The sequence below is a fragment of the Chrysemys picta genome, chromosome 5 (assembly GCF_011386835.1).
Source record: "Chrysemys picta bellii isolate R12L10 chromosome 5, ASM1138683v2, whole genome shotgun sequence".
Classification (NCBI taxonomy): Eukaryota; Metazoa; Chordata; order Testudines; family Emydidae; genus Chrysemys; species Chrysemys picta.
The window spans coordinates 125,289,857-125,308,656 of NC_088795.1; the positions used below are offsets into that span (position 1 = coordinate 125,289,857).

The 18,800-nt window shown below is 40.7% G+C and overlaps 1 protein-coding gene across 5 annotated transcripts in view; it reads right to left on the reverse strand.

Moving 5' to 3' along the window:
• Window positions 1-18,800, reverse strand: part of NSD2 (nuclear receptor binding SET domain protein 2) — a 179,965-nt gene that overhangs the window by 118,196 nt on the left and 42,969 nt on the right. For 3 of the 5 annotated variants that reach the window (XM_065597130.1, XM_065597129.1, XM_065597131.1), the window contains exon 2: window positions 6,721-7,349. The exons of 1 other annotated variant lie outside the window; for it this stretch is intronic. In XM_065597130.1, the coding sequence (XP_065453202.1) occupies window positions 6,721-7,320 (600 nt within the window). In that variant the 5' untranslated portion in view covers window positions 7,321-7,349. The remainder of the gene's footprint in view (window positions 1-6,720; window positions 7,350-18,800) is intronic. One more of the 5 variants, XM_042855543.2, reaches the window with a different exon arrangement.

Below are 18,800 nucleotides of genomic sequence, written 5' to 3' on the forward strand. Positions count from 1 at the left end.
ATTTCACTGCTTCTTTTGCTGGAGAAGCACAAAATATAAGAACAGTATAGGAAAGATCCTTCACTGTGGGTGCTCTCGAAAAAGGAGACAGAGAACTGCAAAACCTAAGGTGGTTATAGAAAGAACAGTCAAAAGGGACCAGAACAGAAAATTGGTGTCCTGGATTGGTGACCTAGATTAGTGCACAGCTCAGGGACAAACTCTAACCCTAACTCTCCCGCCAACACATTCAGAAATTAGTCAAGTCATTAACAACGCTATTTTGTACTGATCCTTTCTGGTTAAATGAAAGATTCTAGAGACACCAAAGTCCAACCCCACTCAGACAGCATATTACTGTTAACCTTTTATAAAATAAGCCTATTAGATGAACAATCTTTGGATGCATTCACAAAAACAAGTTATTACAATACAGCCACTAAACCAGAATTTTCTCAAACTTTTGAAAGCTGAGCCCCTCTCTTCAGGAAAATTAAATCTATTACACTCAGTCCAAATTCTGCTGTGTGTTGTTAAAGGCCTATTCAAAATGAGCAGTCACTCAGGAGTAGATTGTGTAGATCCGTATAATACACTTCCTCTTTGTTTTGATGAATAGTGAAATGGTTAACAATGCTAACATTTCAAGTACCATCACTGGCATCTAAGTTACCACCACTGAAAGGAATGGAACAGTTTACCCCTCAGAACTTTCTACAGACTGCATGGTTAACCTTGAAAATATGAAGTAAGCGACTCTTCACAGCAAGCTACATCTTTGCCACTCAGGGGCAGCAATGTGGGGGAAACAACCACAATCTGGGAAACTGCATTTAACAGTGAGAGTAAATGCACACAAACTCTTCCACAACCCAAGAACCAAAAAAATGATCACATCTTCAAAGTATCTGCAGTACTAGAAATATCTGTATGACAATAAGACTTTTTCATACTGTTACAGATGGATGAGAGAATTCTGAGGAAGACCCAAAGTCTATCATCCTCTCAGCTTCCAGGGAGGATCTGGCCAAGTTAATATCAGGAGAAGGGTAACAGTGGCTTACAGGTCTTCACCACTCCCACATGGAAGCAGACCTTCCTTCTAAGGGGGAGGGATAGAGCTCAGTGGTTTGAGCATTGGCCTGCTAAACCCAGGGTTATGAGTTCAATCCTTGAGGGGGTCATTTAGGGATCTGGGGCAAAATAACCTGTCAGGGATAGTACTTGGTCCTGTTGTGAAGGCAGGGGACTGGACTTGATGACCTTTCAAGGTTCCTTCCAGTTCTACATTTCTATGATTCTAATTGTTAGTCAGTGTACACCAAATTAGGTCTACTACTACCACCTACCAAAAGAAAATTTGCACTTAATTCTGTGATTAAAACCGTGGGTAGGGTGATTTGGATTAAGATCTGGGATTTTATTCCCCATGCTACATATGGCTGATGATTGTGTACTGCATATATGCTACCACAAGAGCTCCCTAACATCCAAAATCTGCTCTAACTGAATACCACATTTGACACCAGAACATGAAGTGTTTATCTTGAATTGAGGGGGCTGAAATTCAATTGCAAGAATTTATCCAGCCTGACATTACTTACAGGTGCAAGGGATCCATACAAAAGTTGTCTATACTAAATTCTATAGGCTCTGTTCCACATGCTTAGTAACCACAGATGGTTGATGTCATTACCATCTGCTACCTAACCAGGAAAGCACCCAAAGCAAAGGCATTCCAAAATAGTACCTTACACTGACTGAGCTCCTTGAGTCGATCTATGTAGCTTAACAAAGAGAAGGTTAAGGAGTGACAATTACAATTTATAAGTACCTATATGGGGAGCAAATATTTAATAATAGGCTCTTCAATCTAGCAGAGAAAGTTATAACAGGATCTAATGGCTAGAAGTTGAAACTAGACAAATTCAGACTGGAAATACAGCATTATTCAGTCTAACAATAATTTATCCTTGGAACAATTTACCAAGTCATGGTAGATTCTCCATCACTGGCAATTTTTAAAACAAGAATGGATGTTTTTTTCTAAAAGCTCTGCTCAAGGAATTATTTTGGAGATATTCTATGGCCTGTGCCGTTTAGGAGGCCACACAAGATCATCACAATGGTCCCGTCTGGCCTTAGAATCTATGAAAATATTGCCATTTTCCCACTGGGTGAAACATTTCTGGAGCAGTGAATGTAAGAATCAAGTGGCAGAGTCACAATCAGCCATAGAGCAGGAAATGAGGATACAATCCCAGAATATATCCACTGAGGTCAGAGGTTTGGGACTTTCCCACATGGATCTGAAAGCCTCATGGGCAAACCAAATGCAGACCACAATCGCTGGATGCAGTAGATGCAGACCACAATCCCTGGATTTCCTGCTGGCTTACACTTTTCCTCCTTTTCCCCAAACACACATCTTATCAGTGATCATCCTAGTGGTGCCCAACAACATTGCATAAAGAATTACTGGTGCTGGCAGTTGTCCCATTCCTTCATATGCCCACTAGAGCAGAGGCTGGTCTTATCATGATGGCAGTAGAAATGGAGCGTGTCGCCCGTCAGCTGCATCAAATGCAGACTGGAGAGATGTCTTAGCCACCAGTTGGACTTCGTTGTCTATGGCCTTGAATTGTTCCTTATATGAATCAGGAAGCTGTTTTATAAAAGAGCTCAGTTTCAAGTGATTCTGGTAATCGTATTTTGCCATTAAGGCTTGATAGTTTGTAATGAGGAACTGAAAAGTGGCAGAGGAGTATGTTTTCCTGCCAAAAAGATCCAAACGCCTCCAGTCCAGGTCATAGGGGGTGGATTTAAATTGGGGGGGCCTTTGAGTTGACTGCATCCACTATGATCTAATTGAGAGGTGGGTGGGAGAAGAGAAACTCTGTGTCTTTCGCCAGCACTTAATATTTTTTTGTCAACCCGCTTGCCTGTTGGTGGGACAGATACAGGGGTCTGCCATATGATCTTGGCAGGGTTCAAGAGTGTCTTGTTAATAGGGAGGGCTACTTTGGATGAGGCAGAAGAACGTAAAATATCCACTAGCTTGTGGTGTAACTCGGTCACCTCTTGTAGTAGTATCTTTAGTGCCTCTGCTACCCGCTGTGCCAATCCTGGAACAGTTTAAAGTAATCTGCTATAGATGGCAGAGGGGACATCACTGTCTCATCTGGTGAGGATGACAAGAAATGGGCATGAGGGGTAACTTCCTCCTCACCTTCAGCCTCCTGTTCCTCTCTTGCCTGATCAGGGGGTTCAGATGGCCTTGAAGCAGCAGCTGAAGGAGGATGTCTCCCTGATTGCTGGTAGGAGACACTGGAACTATGGTAGGCTTGTTGTCTTTGAGCCTGCCAATGATCCCAATAGGGTCACTGTGAAAGAAAAGGATGCAGTGGTTGGTACGACAGTTGACCAAACCAGGGAGGCTGTGGATCAGGACGACGATATGACTGAGGTCCATAGTGAAATTGGGCATCATACAGCAGGTGAGAAGAGAGGCGGGAGACCACATCGTCTTGCTCACTTTCTGACTCAGAAAATGAAAAAAGAGTGGGGGCACAACAAGAGGTTATCGGCAAGTCAAAGACACCAGGTGGACTCAGTACCAGCGCATCAGACACCAAAAAGTCTGCCATGCACCGAAGTCTGGCGGTGCCGAAGGCATCAGTACCAACAGTGGTTGTCGGTGCCAAGATGCCTGTACCAAAGGAGCCAGTGATACAGATCTGATAGTATTATCTGTCAGTGCCTGGTGTACCACAGGCAGTACCGATGTCAATGTTCATATCGCAAGAGCCTTCCCCAGGATGGATTTTCTATGTCTCTCTTGCCCATTGGGTCCTTAGGCAATCCGACGCTCTCTGTCGGGACAGTACCTCATGAGGCGTAGGTACCAGATTTAGACGGTTTCAGTGCCGTCAGTACCCACGATTACTGATCGAACTGACTGTTTTCGGGTCAATCGGGGCTCAATATGGGGACTCAGACCTTTTCTTAGAGGCCTTACGTGAATGGCTGGTGGGTGTCCCTTTGGGCTCACCTCCCTTCAAACTACAGAGTTGTGGTGAGGTCTCCCACCATGGCTCGGGTGGTTGAAGGACTGACTCCATGAGTAGGAGTTTAAGCCTCAGTTCTCTGTCCTTTCTGGATCTGGGCTTTGGTTGCTGACACAAGCCACATTTCTGTGGGATGTTTCTCTACCCCAGGCAGCGGACACACAGTGTCCGTCAGTCAAAGGGATAGATTCCTTGCCACAGACTTTTCTTGAAGTCCGGGGAGCCGGGCATACCACGTCCATGTCCCCCCAACCAGGCTTGATGAACGAACAAAGTCTTTTCTTTTTTTAAGCAACAGCCAAATAAAAATGTAAATGAAGTAAAGAAAGAAAAGAGGCTTCAGAAGGAAGCTAAAAATTAGCAATTCTAAAAAAGTTCACAATCCGCGAACAGACAGCTAAAGCTCTGTCTCCAGCCAGGGGCAGTTGAGAAGGAACTGGGTTCACCTGGGCACACTGGTTAGCCTCATGGCAGAGCTAGGGCAGAGCTCATGCGTGGGCTGAATGGACCCTGCTACCAAAGTTCTCTGATCAGCAGCATAGGGACGCAGACACACACCTACAGTAGAGCACTCATAGGGACACTACTGGAAGAAGAACCAACTGTTAACTTCTTACCTAAGGTGTTGTTTCAGTTCCACTAAGTCAGGAAGTAACCATATCTACTTTGTGCCTGAATCCTCAAAATCATAAGATGTTCCATAGCCACGGTGTAAAAAAGGGCACTGAAGCATTATTTCAAGAGTTTGCTTTTCTTGGGAACCACCAAGAAAGGCTTGAGGGCCTTGAGGAAAGCAAATTATTTAGTAGAAAGTTATTAGGGAAGCCTAGAGTCTTAAACACTCTGCAGCAGTAAAGGTGGACTATAACAAGGGGTAGGCCACAGTATCAGTGAAGAGATCAGAAGCCTCTCCACAAATTACACAGCGCAATCATTTGGACTTTGCATATGCACGATACATCACTTTATGTTAAACACTCTGGGCCAAATCCTCAGCTGATGTAAACTGGCATAGCTCCAGATTCACTTCAGAATTAAATTTGCAGGGGACATGATCCAGTGGCCAAATTTACAGCTGATAGACACAAAGCTGTTGTGTGAAGATGGCTTACAGAAAAGCGATCAGTTTGTCTGCTACAACTAGAAAGAAATGTCAGATTTTTTAGTTCTCTCAGACTGAGATGCTTGCTGAATATGTTCAAGTGGGCCACAAATCTACTTCTATAACATCAAAGCCATCAGTGGCTCATGAGCCACTGTCCCAAACAACCATGGAGATCACTGTGCCAAGAAGTCAAATATTAACTTCCACTGAAGTAAGATTGCGTTCAGTGCTCACTTTGTGCTTAATTGTTAGATACCAGTTACAGTCTTATTTTATCATTTTATGCATTTTCTGTAGCTGGAAATAACTTTCTAATGAGATCATTTTAACATAGTATTTTGGAGAATCTTAACATTTTAATTTAAAGTTTTAAGTCTCAAACCAACTTAGTAGATTTAGCTACATTTATATACTTACTTGTATAGCACAATAAGCTATTTTATGCTTTTTGGTCAGCAAAAATTCTTAGAAATGTTTTAGTGCTAATGTTTATTATTCATCCTGTATATTAGATCAAAAATTTCTTAGATGAACATGAGTAACATTCCTGATACTTATGAAAATGGTCCAATTGATACGAACTTAAAAAAAAAAATTTCTTGCAAATCTTTTCATGGTATTAATTTAATAATTTTGAGGAAACAAAATATAAAAAGTTCTTGTAATGTCAGATTTAAGCCCAGGATGACAGCAAAAAGGACCCAAACATGGCCTTGATAGAAAATAAATCCATCATGTATTAAGTGTTTATATATAATCATTTAATTTTATAACTTTAATTAAAAGGAACTTTTTATAAGAGTAGCATCTTTCTTTTGGCCATACTGCTAATAAATGTTAGTCTTGATTTCTCTATACAAACTATTCTAAATTTGCCATTGAATGCTTATGAACATACGTACATATATGGAACCTGTATTGCAGGGATACTTTCCTTTTATGAAAGTGATGAGAACAGGTTCTCTTCTCATAATGGGAAATAACAAAAAAAATGAAGCTATTTCCTCACTTCACACTTTAAAATAGAACAAAATGAACTGTTCACATTTAAAAAATAGAAATAATAAATTAAGTTAAGCAAAAACATGGAGACCTTTGATGAGTGCATGTAACATGACTCCATACCTATTTAGTTGTGTTAAATATAGCTAACTTAAAATCAGAAATTAAAAAGTTATCAGAAAAAGGTAGCCACAACATAATCATAGGAGATTATGCGCTGAAGTTTAATAAGCAAAACTTATGTTTATGCAATTAACTCAAGAGCAGACAATGAAGCAACTCTAGCCATTTGTCTTTTTAAGTAATTCAACTTCATTTGAAGCCAGGGAAAATAGAAGAGTAATGGCCAGAAAACATTCAGGGTATTAGGAACTGGGCACAGTGTGATGGTCCAAAGATCTAAATGGCTCTGGATTTAAGAACATCGACAAGACTAACTTGTTTGAGGGAAGGTGCATATTCAAAATACTTGAAATAAAAACACCTGGTACATTCATGGTCAAGCGGCAATAATCTGAACAACAAACAAGGCTAGTGGCGAAAAGATTAAAAAAAAAGACTTACTACCTTCTTTTCAGAGGGGCTTGAAGTCTTTGATACTAACGCTGCTTCAACAAGACCCTGCTCAAGTAAGGAGTCATATTTTATGCTTCTTTTTCTATTTCTCCTCTCCTTGTTTGCTGGTTTTTGTTCATTTTCCTCTGACTGGGACACAGCTGCTCCACTGTCTCCACAAATGGAAGATTCAAAAAGAGGCTTTCCATTCATGTAGGTTTTAGTGATTTTCAGCTTAATCTCTGGAGAGCCATTCTTGATAGGAGTAGTGTTGGGTGGTGTTCCAACTCCTTTTATCTCCTGGGGATCAAAGTGCAGCTTGGCATCTTGTGCCCCGGACTCGCCATTAAACACACGAGAAGTTAGATCTTTCAATTTATTGGCTGGAATAAATGGAAGGGCATCATGGCCATTATATTTTTGCATGACACCCTCCTGTAGAGTGGCAGAAAGTTGTGCTTTGCCTAAGTAGACAGAACACTCACGATTCACTTCACAATTCTGTGTTTTCCCATTGGCATTTCCAAGGATCTCTGGTACCTGCTTCATTTTGATGTGGTTAGCAATTTTTCGAGTTAACAGAGGAGAACTTCTTTTGATGCTAAAGTCCATTCAGCCCAGATCTTTCCAGTCTTACACTGCTGTAACAAAAATAAAAAGATTTTTTAAAATACAGAAATATAGAAGAATATGCTAAAAATTGTCATTTTTAGTACCTGGTTAAAGCTGCTTCTGTAAGGTTTTACTCTCAAAAATATTTTTAAATTTAATTCTTTTTTAAAAATGTAGATTTCTTTCTACAGAATATGCAACCTAAGCATTGCAGTGCGTGTTACTTATTGCCAGTGCATAAGTACCAAAAATTCTAACAAGTAGTAATTGACAATAAATCATTCTAATTTCACTAAACATGCTCTAGCAAACTCCAAATAGGAAAACAAAGTGATTTTAGAGTATTAATTTTAATAATCTACAGCCCAAATCCTTCCCACATACTTTACACAAGCAGTTCCATTTACTTCAAAAACATTATAAAGTGTGTAAAGATAAAAATTTAAACATAACATGGTATTAGTAACAAAACTATGTAAAAAAAACCCTGTTTAATTCTAGTAAAGTGTGCCAGATTAAGAAGTCCCATAGACTCAAGTTTCCTGTGTATTCACATAATAGATACACCAGTGATTCTCAAACTTTTGTACTGGTGACCCCTTTCACATAGCAAGCCTATGAGTGCGACCTCCCCCCCCCCCCGAATTAAAAACACTTTTTTATATATTTAACACCATTATAAATGTTGGAGGCAAAACAGGATTTGGGTTGGAGGCTGACCGCTTGCGACCCCCCACATAATAACCTCACAACCCCTAGTTTGAGAACCCGAGATACACTATGGGAAGTGGCAAGACAAACTTCACACTCCATTGCAAATGGTGGCCAACCTGGCCATCAAAGCACCCCACTCTAGGGAAAAAATGTAGATTAGTCCTTATGCTTGATCCTTGGTTTCTCTGCTAAGACTGTCAGTAATTAATTCCACTTATGGTGGTGGTTTTATTATGTGGATATTTATCCACTAGGAACTGGATGGATGCCAATAAGATCACTTCCCTCAGGCCAATGACCAAACAGCAAAATTTAAATCAGCAACCTAGAGTTAAAATGATGTTTTTTATTATGATTTTACACCATTTTGTAACATCCATGCCCCAAAACAAAGGAGATTTGAAGAAGTTTATACACGAATGCAGTTATAGCTGCATAATCAGATCTAGACATGTTTTAAAAATTAATTTAAAAAAGAAAACCCAGCACATTTTAGTGTTAAAAGCCCTACACTTTCAAACAGAAAGTATCAGGAAAAGCAGTCCATCTGCACCGGCTTTACTTTTCTCTCTCTTTCTGGAGAAGAACAGTAGGAAATAGACACTTTTATTGTAGCATAAACCTCTATATCAGTGGTCCCCAAACTTTTCAGCATCACACCCCTTCTCCCCCGCCTCGAGCCAGGCCACAGCTCCTGAGGGGGGAGGGGTAAGAGAGTTGAGGCTGGGGCCGCAGTTGGGGTCAGAGCTGGGGCTGGGAGTGGGGCTGTGAACGGAGCCACGGCCAGGGGCCAAGGCTGGGACTAGGTAGAAATCTGTGGCTTGAGGCTGGGAGCAGGGTCGGAGCAGAGCTGGGAGTGGAGCAGGGCTGGGTGGCACTTCCTTCCTGCCCCCCGGGGTCTGGCCTTGGCCACCCCACAGTTTGGGAACCTCTACACCAGAGGTCAGCAACCTTTGAGAAGTGGTGTGCCGAGTCTTCATTTATTCACTCTAATTTAAGGTTTTGCGTGCCAGCAATACATTAACGTTTTTAGAAGGTCTCTTTTTATAAGTCTATAATATATAATATATATAGTTGTATGTAAAGTAAATAAGGTTTATAAAATGTTTAAGAAGCTTCATTTAAAATTAAATTAAAATGCAGAGCCCCCCAGACTGGTGGTCAGGACCCGGGCAGTGTGAGTGCCACTGAAAATCAGTTCGTGTGCCGCCTTCGGCACGTGTGCCATAGGTTGTCTACCCCTGCTCTACTCTATATGCATACACCATAGTTTAACATTAGCAGGACCCAGATCAGTATTCTAATTATAGATTCGTATATAATTAATACTGGTAAAGCACAAACACAGCTATGAATTCAGGATGAATGGAATTAGAACATCTATTCACAAGGTAACCAAGTTATGCTTTGACATAAATCAAATAGGCACTGCTATATCGGATCAGATCAGATTCACATCATATCCATCTAGCCTAGTATCAGATACTTCCAATGAAGGTGTAAGAAAACCCATAATGGGCAACCACTGAATAGCTGTCTACCATAGAGTACTTTTGTCCAAACCCCTATCAATTAATGATTGACTTATGCATGACAGCTGATACCTCCTTTGTGACATTCTGTGCCACAGCGCTAGATTTTGGTGGGATTTCTTCCTCAAAGATGTTGAGCTGAGTTATACTGAGGTTTCTATTACTTAGTGGTTTAGCCTGTTACTTCTTGAACTCCAATATGTTACTTAGGATTACACTGAGAACAGCCTTTCCTCTTATGTGCTCCAGAGCTAGCTGTTCCCTGAAACAATAATTTAAGGTATCAAGAAACTGTTTCTCTAAACCTTGTCTTTATGGGATGTTTCGCCAGTTTACATGTATAGCTGAAGTCAAACTTTTACTGTTTTATTAGTTTTAGATGTCTCTGATTCCATCAGTGTTATTACAGAGTTAGCAAAAATAAAGACAGTAAAGGTCTGGAGGCCTTTTGCACAGATAATTTAGGCCAGTGTTTCTCAAATGCAGCCACCGTGGCTGCATGTGGCCACCAGAGACTTTTCTTGCGGCCACAGCCTCCTGGGTGGTGATTGGGGGCAGGGGACAAAGCAGTGGCCCCTCCCTCAAGGGCCTTCCCCCAAGACACAAAAGCTGGAGGTGCATCTCCCCATCCAGGGCTTAAATTGTCCCTGGGCTTGCCCGGGCTGAGTAACTCTGCAGTGAAAAGTGATATTTGTATGTTTGTTAATATCACTTTTCACAGCAGATTTAGTAGCTAGCTTGGAGGCTGTGAAAAGTGATTAACATAGAAGTATCAGGTTTCATAGCAGCAGACTTACCAGCTAGTAAGCGACCAAAGAAGCAAAAGAAACAACAAAAAATACAAGAATGTGCAAAGCAACTTATTTGTGTTTCTATTCTGTTTAGGTCCAGTAAAGAAGAGAGACCATTGTACATTATTTTCATTATTGAGTCTGCAATAAATAAATAAATAAATAATCAATCCTACGTAAGTAAATTACAATGATTTGGGCATCTGTATGTGCATATTTATTTGTTTTTCCAAAAATTAATTATTTTAGGAATAATTTTCAGAGTGGCCACCAGCAAGAGTTGGTGGCCACACTCTTGAGGCCACTAAAAAATTTGTTGTGAGAACCCCTGATTTAGGCTACACAAAGGAATGCCATTTCCTGTCTAAACAACTTCTTTTTCAAAAAGCTAAAGTATTCTTGAATAAATCCAATGAACAGATAATCTATTGTGATTATGCCTACCTGAACAGTCATTATTCTACTACTAGAGTCAAAGAACTAGATGGACTACGTGATCCAAGACGTGATCGGATTGCAAATAAGGTGGTAGTGGGACACCCAGGAAGAAGTGTCAGGATTAAGATGAAGGAGAGATGTGATAATCAGCACAGATTTGGATGGCGACAGAATTTTTAAGGTTAAAAAAAGCAAACTCCATGTATGAAGATTTAAAAATAATTATATTAACCAGGAAGTTAAATTCAACTAAGGTCAGGGGAAATGCTGTGTTTTCACCACATTTCATACTCCATAACCTCTCTCGTTGTCACTTGGAGTTATACAGAGTCTGAAGACTATATCTACACTACAGCTTATGTTGGCATAATTTATGTTACGTGGACAGCCATATGTCGGTGGGAGAGCTTCTCTCCCATTGGCATAGAGCGTCTTCACCAGACGCGCTGCAGCTGCACCGCTATATGTGTAGGTAAGCCCTAAAGTTACACATCAATTCGTATCTCTAGAGTGCTCCTCTACAGAAGCATTCTCCCAGTGGTATAATTGGAAGATGTTTGAAACTGACAATTTAGAAAGCACTACTGTGAACAAACAAATTAAGTATAGTACCTGATAAATGATTAGACTGATTAATACTGCTAGAAGCAGTATTTGCAAGGCAAATTTAAAGAGTTGGTAACTGTACAGGAAATTCGTGAAAACGCACAAAACCAAACCACCTCAGAAACTCTCCTCTAAAAACGGTGATTCCATTTTTGACAGAAAAATGAAACTGAAAACCTAATGCACAGGTTAGTAAATTCCAGTCTTTCATACTTAAATTCAATGGAATTTTTAGCATGAATTGTTCCTACAAAAAAATAGTGATTCCAGCCAAATTATGTAAGGAGACACAACCATCACAGAATAAACTATGAAATTTAAAGTTATTGCAATGAGCACAACATTTCTTTTTTGAGCACTTATTTTTACTATAAATGATATATGTATGACTAATCTTGTACTTCCCACCCAAATTCTTAGTGTAATTATATAGCACAAAAAGCGTGTCATTTATTTTAAATATCTAAACTGCCTTAGCATACAAAAAAGTCTCTGAAAACCTGCCATATACAGAGACCTTCATGAGGCTAAGAGCTCCCTCTAGTGGCTAACTGAACATCTGATCAACAACTATGTAGCCTATTGGATTAAGAGGTTTGTATTTTACAACCCTGTTGTGTTTGTTCTCACTAATAATTCATTAACATTTTTCTTTTAACAAAAATGGATTCTCATTCTCTCTTATTTTTCTAAAGTAGAAAGTCATCTGACAAAAGAAATTTAGCCTATAAAACCAGACAGCTAGAAATTAATTATCTCAATAATCAAATTACAGTGGAGTCTCATCATACGCTCATTTAACTTATGCAAATTCAACTATATGCGCTCGGCAAAAAAAACAAAACAATTTAAATACACTAGTGCGGGCGATTCCGTCCACCATTCCTCTCAATGAGCGTATGTCCCAGAGTAAGTGTGAGATGGGAGACATGAATCTGCTGTTCCCTCAGTCGGTCTCGGTTCCCACATGCCTCTCATAGTGTGAGCATCTTGCTGCGCTGAGTGTGATTCTAGTGTTTAAAGATACATATTTTTCGTATACGGCCCCTAAATGCAAACCAACTACTTCATCTGGTGCTCAACCGAAGAAACAGCCATCTGTTCCAACCCTGGACGAAAAACTGGCTACGTTGGACTTATTGAGAGACAGTATGTCGGTCTCCAACATGGCGCGTAAATATGGCTGCAACGAATTTAGCATCGTGCCATCAAGAGTCGAGAGAGAGAAATTCGTCAAGCCGTGGCAAAGTGCTCCAATAACTGCTAAGGTGACGAACCAGGTGCGTGATAAGACGTGAGTGAAAACTGAAAGGGCATTAAACTTATGGCTGGAAGACATGAACCTTAAATGTGTGCCTATCGATGGCAACATGTTGTGAGAAATGGCTCTTAGCCTCTACGGGCTGTTCAAACCTCCCACCAAAGAGAGAGAGCCTTCTGATGAGAAGGAATTCAAAGCCAGCCAAGATTGGCTTGACAGTTTTAGGAACCGCTTCAACCTCAAAAACGTGCAGACTACTGGTGAAGCTGCATCTGCCAATGAAGAGGCAGCAAAAGCCTACCCCAAACAATTAAAGAAAATCATAGAAGAAAAGGGCTATCTTCTGGAACAAGTTTTTAATGCTGACGAGACTGGGCTCTTCTGGAAAAAAATGCCAACCGTACTTACACTTCGAAATCAGAAAGACAAGCCCCTGGGCTTTAGCCCAGAGCTAAAGACTGTGACTGTGTTGTTTTGTGGCAACGCGGCTGGGCATTTAATAAAGCCGGGCTTGCTCTACAGGGCTGCAAATCCCCGAGAACAAAAATCTCCTGCCTGTGTTTTGGCAATCAAATAAAAAGGCTTGGGAGATGGCAGCATTATTTCTGGATTGGTTCCACAAGTGTTTCATTCCGGGGGTCAAGTGGTACCTCGAAGAGAAAGGACTTGACTTTAAAATGTTATTGATCGTAGACAATGCTCCTGGCCACCCGGAGGCACTCCGGTTTGCACATAAAGACTACTTCAATGTCGTTCTCCTCTCCCCCCTCAACCCCCAAAATACCACCTCCATCCTCTCGACCCAGGCGTGATTGGCTGTTTCAAGGCCACGTACACGAGGCTTACATTCTCACGGATATGTAGCGCAATGGATGCTGATCCCAATCTTAATGTGATGGAGTGTTGGAAGTCCTTCAACATTGCCGATTGCATCACTTATATTAAACAGGCAATGGATGCAATCAAGCCTGAAACAGTCAATGCATTTTGGTGAAACCTATGGAAAGAATGTGTGAATGATTTTAAGGGTTTCCCGACCATTGACAAAGAAGTGAAACGCATTGTTCAGGTGGCCAGGCAAGTGGGTAATGATGGCTTCATCGACATCCTTGAGGAAGAAATTGAAGAATTAATTGAGGACCATAGAGAAACATTGACTAATAAAGAGTTAGAGGAACTGATAAAATTGTCTACAGAAGATGAAGATGATGACGACGAACAGGAAGAGCCAGCAAGTTGGAATCTTCATAAATTTGCTGAAGTGTTCCAAGCAGTGAAACACTTGAATGATTTAATTTCTGAATACGATCCCTCTATGGAACGAAGCCTCCAAATCACACGTAGTATTGCGGACTATTTGAGACCGTATCAAGAAATGTTTGAGCAACTCAAGAGACAACAGCGACAATTGCCGATCACCATGTTTTTCAAGAACAACCAACCAGCAGCAGATGAGCCTACTCAATCAATTTCTTGAGCTGAACCAGAGCCAACAACTTTGTCTACAACTTGCTCTCTGTCACCTCCATCTCCTGGAACGACGTCAAGCCCTGACGACCCCCCCAATAGTGTTGTCAGGGGAAGAGGAAGACTAATCATCAGAATGTGTACAGCACCCACCTTCATCGTCTCATTGTTCATCATACGGACACTGTACTAATCATCATCATCATTCATCGTCGTCGCATCACCATTATCATCGTCGTAGACTAGCAAGAATATCCAGGATGAATGGTGAGTGGTTAGATTTACTGTTTTCCTTTTTTATTCTTTCATTCTTCTCTCTCTCTCTCATATGTAATTAAAAATACTGTAAAGTTATATTTTGCATATGCTGTATATTACTGTATACATTATACATATTACTGTACAGGGTTGTATACACAAAACCATGTACAGTATACTGTACTTTAAGGGCGATTTAAGGGATTTTCAAGGGTAATTTTGACTATATGCAATTTTTGCCTTACGCGCTGACTTTAGAACCTAACCCCCGTGTAAGATGAGACTCCCCTGTAAACTATGCGGTCTTTCTATTAAGCCTATGCACATTAGCAGAGGGAAAACTGTAGATCTCTGAACATCACATCACTTAAATTTAAATATTGCAAGAACTGGAAGAAAGGGTTGAAAAGTACAGCTATTTGGGAATTTTCAATGAAACAATTTTTCATTAGAAAATCCAAATTCTCTGAAACCAAAGCTTTTAGCAGTAAAGCAGTAGTTTCAACAAAACTCATCAGGACAGCATTTTAGGTCCACGATGGAATTTCTGCTCAAACCCTAGACAGCATGCACCCATCCTAGTGATTCGTGCATCCACCTGGGACACAGAAGACAATACAAGAACTTGAATGTGGGCCAACCACATCTCATGAGTGCCCTAACCAGAGTAATACAGAGTCAGTCTCTCTCAATATTTAATTATTTATATAAAAAGTGTATATTGGATCAAGGAGTGAATTAGACAAAAGGAAGTCACTGTAACCAGTTCAAAGGCAAATGGAAAGGAGACAGCACAGACACTAGTGTAGTTTGAGACACACATAGGGTTCAAAGACAGGTTGTTGGGGTTTTTTAGGATATGGGAAATCAGAGCACATTTGTGAAGTTAAAGGAGCCAGAGACCATGAAGAGGTTTGAGGTGACAGAGAAATTAAGGGCAGGTAGAAGGAAGGCAACTACCTAAAAGTGGATAAGGTCAAGGGGGAAGATAGCAGGATTGGAAATGGAGACTGTGACTATCCATAAGACAGTCACCCTTCCTAGGGGTGTCAGCTGGGGAGCAGGGAAGGAAAGTGAACAGATATCTATCTTTTTGATTAAATCATTAAAGGTATACCTGTACAGTAGGGTAATATACATTACACGGGGTGATTTCTAAAGCAGGGGTTCAACCTTTTTCTTTCTGAGCCCCTCCTCAACATGCTATAAAAACTCCATGGCCCAGCGGGGGAGGAGAGACAGCTCGGAGCTCTGGGCCAGGCCCTCGGACACAGGCATAGTTTGAATTCTATTTTGGGGGGGCAGGAGCCAGCAGCGCTTGGGCCAGCTCCACAAAGCAAGGTCAAGGAAGAAAGCACCACCTCCACCCCGATTCACCTCAGCAGGCCACCCAGCCTGTCTGGGTTGTGTGTGGTGGGGGTTCAGCTCAAAAAGTTTGAAAACTGCTCAGGGTACAGGGAGGGGGTAGCTAGGGGCTGTGTGCCAGGAGGGCTCCCCTGTGGTCACTGCTCTTCAAGGGCTCTATCGGCCATAAAGCAGGGTCCCCCTGCCTGGGCGTTTCTTACCATCTGCATGACCTGAGGAGCAGCCACAATTCTGGGCACCAGCAGCAGACAGGGGAATGCCATGGCTGCCTGCTCTGTGACACTGCCCAACTTAGGCTTCCCAACTCCCACCTAGTCAGGGGTGGGGTCTAGGAGGCGGGGAGAGGTGGAAGGGGGTGGTGTGGAGCTGCCCCCAGGACTGCCCTGCTCTGGTACTGTGGGGGGGAGGGTGTGTGTGCTGGGGTTTGGGGTTTCAGCCCTGCAGCAGGGGGCACTAGGGCTCAGGCTCTTGGCTGCAGAACCCCGGTTGAGAACCGCTGTTTTAAAGCGCACTAACATGTTGAACATTAATTGATCCACACTAGAAGTTCCCAAGTGTGTAACATAATGCTGTCACCACGCTAAAATGCACTAGGGAGCTTTTAATGTACACCAACAGGATCTATGCAGATCAATTAATGCACAACACATTAGTGCATTTTAGAAATCTCCCCTCCCTTCCTTGCAGTGTGCATTATCCCACCAAGCAGACAAGCCTTGAGAAAGTTAGCACATATGAATAAAAGGTAAGAAGGAGGAAGTCAAAAGGTAGAATACAGGAGGCAAAGGGTGTGAACACTGGACTTGAAGGAGGGGAGGGAAAGACTAGTTAGAAAAATGGCAGAAAATTAAGGAAAGCCTTTATTCATTGCATATTCATCATCTACTTAGTGTTCGGTTTCCATTCAGAGGTTTTCAGCAGCTAAGGAATAGATGAAGCAAGATCTAAGGTGTTAGCCAGGGATGGAGTTAAGTGGAACAATAGGAGAGAAGAGCAATTAATTGAGAAGAGTTGAGGAAGGTGACCACAGAATCCATTTTGGAGGAAGAAAAGGAGGGACAGGAGAGAGTCAACAGTAGCAGATACATCAGGAATGCTGTGATCTTAGAGGTTATGAATGAGAGTGTAACAATACTGAATGAAATGAGATGGTCAGAAAGAGATACCTGATTGAGCAATGTTACAGAAATATATTATGATACAGTGGTTAGGGTTACCATCACTCTGCTCCTCTTGGAAAACCATGTTGTATAAGCGCAGCTACAAGCCCAACCTCTAACTTGGAGTGCTCTGCATGGAGTAAAAGAGGAAGACTAGAGAGCTTAAAAAAAAAAAAATCAGTAATAGCTAATGAGCTCAAGTTAATGCCTTAATATGATACTGACCAATGACCCACCAAGCGCCATCTACATCAGCAAGGAGGAAAGAGGGGAAAGTCTGGGGCCTAGTAGTTTGCTGTATGAAAACAATGGATACTTAGTTTCACAGGAACCCATTTAAGGTATCTGAACACACCATTTTCTTTGAATGAAGTGAGATTTTTTGTGTTTTTGTTTGTTTTAAGGGGGATTTGGACAGAGAAGCAGGTCTCTGGATATTTTAATGGGACAAATGCATTTTCTTGCAAGGGTTTTTATTTACTGTTTATAATTAATGGAATGCTTCTACATACATGGAATAAGTTATTTTGTGTACATTTTAACAGTTTTATTAACTAGCTGAGCATCTATTATATGACAGCAAGTCAAGTGCCAAATGTGTTTATTCTGCATGTCAAAAACACATTCCTATGTTTTACTGTCCAGATTGTTAAGAGCATTTATATGGTATTATTTATTATTTCTTTCTACCACCTTGGCAGCAATCTCAGAGATGCTTTTTCTGTGTCATAGAAATTATGAGCTAGCCAAGTGGGACTGTTTTTCTGCCAAGCCAAGGAAATGGAAGAAAGTTATCAGAAGAAAACGTAACTTGAACTTCCTCTATAGCTTCAGGAAAACATCTAAGATGAACAGCACAAAAATTGCCTGCCCTCCAACATATCGATGAGTATAAACTTTTAAAAACATTTATCCACAAACACCACCTTTAACATCTACAAATCAGGCTTTCAACTGATGTTGAAAAAAGCCAATAGATGGAAGAGTTTCTGTAGGAAGTCTTTTTAGAGGGAAAAGACATGATAAAGCTAGTTTTGTAATCCTAAGAGATCTCTCTCTCTTCCTCTTTCGTCCATCTTGAGATCATCCAAAATTTGTGCTTGTTCTCAGATCAAAATTAAATGAATTCATACATGATTCACGTATAAATAAAAGGATTAGGGATGGGATAAGACCTTCTTCTAAAAAATAATACATTTGAATATCCTGGACACTTGTTCATTCAGATTCTCTTGTATATAAAATCATGATGCCAAAGAAACATTTAGATTTCCGTTTGTGTCTTGCAGTACAGCACTAGTGTGCAGCTCAGGACATTTTTAACACAGGACCTCATTCCCCAATTGTTAGGAATGTAAAATTACTGCTAACTTCAATAGAAATTACTTTGCACAAGAAAAATACCAGACTGGGCCAATTTCTTTCTAACCCAAATTTATCCTATCACAACAAAAGCATCTGACCCATTGAATACTAAATATATGCAAGATTGATGTTTTAAATATAATGAGTTATCCAAGTGCAAATCAATGCATTAAAAACTTTAAGAGCATGACACACACTGATAAATAAGACAGTCAAAACAATTTTTTACCAAAAAAATAAATGTGCCATTTGTCTGAGAACAAACATGGGAAACTTTAGTCCAAAGGGTTAAGTCCCAAGAAAGTTATAGGCACCTAAATGCAAGAATTTTAAAGTACATCCTTAACCAGAATCATACAACACTAATGTATCTGAGATGTAATGCCTGGTTATATTAAAAAAACTAATAAAAACTGGAATAACTGAAACTTATGAATGCATAAGACACTGAAGTTTACCAAACTCTCTTTATAAGTTGCATTTACATAGAAAGATTAAATCTTAGTACTTTTTTAAAAGAAGA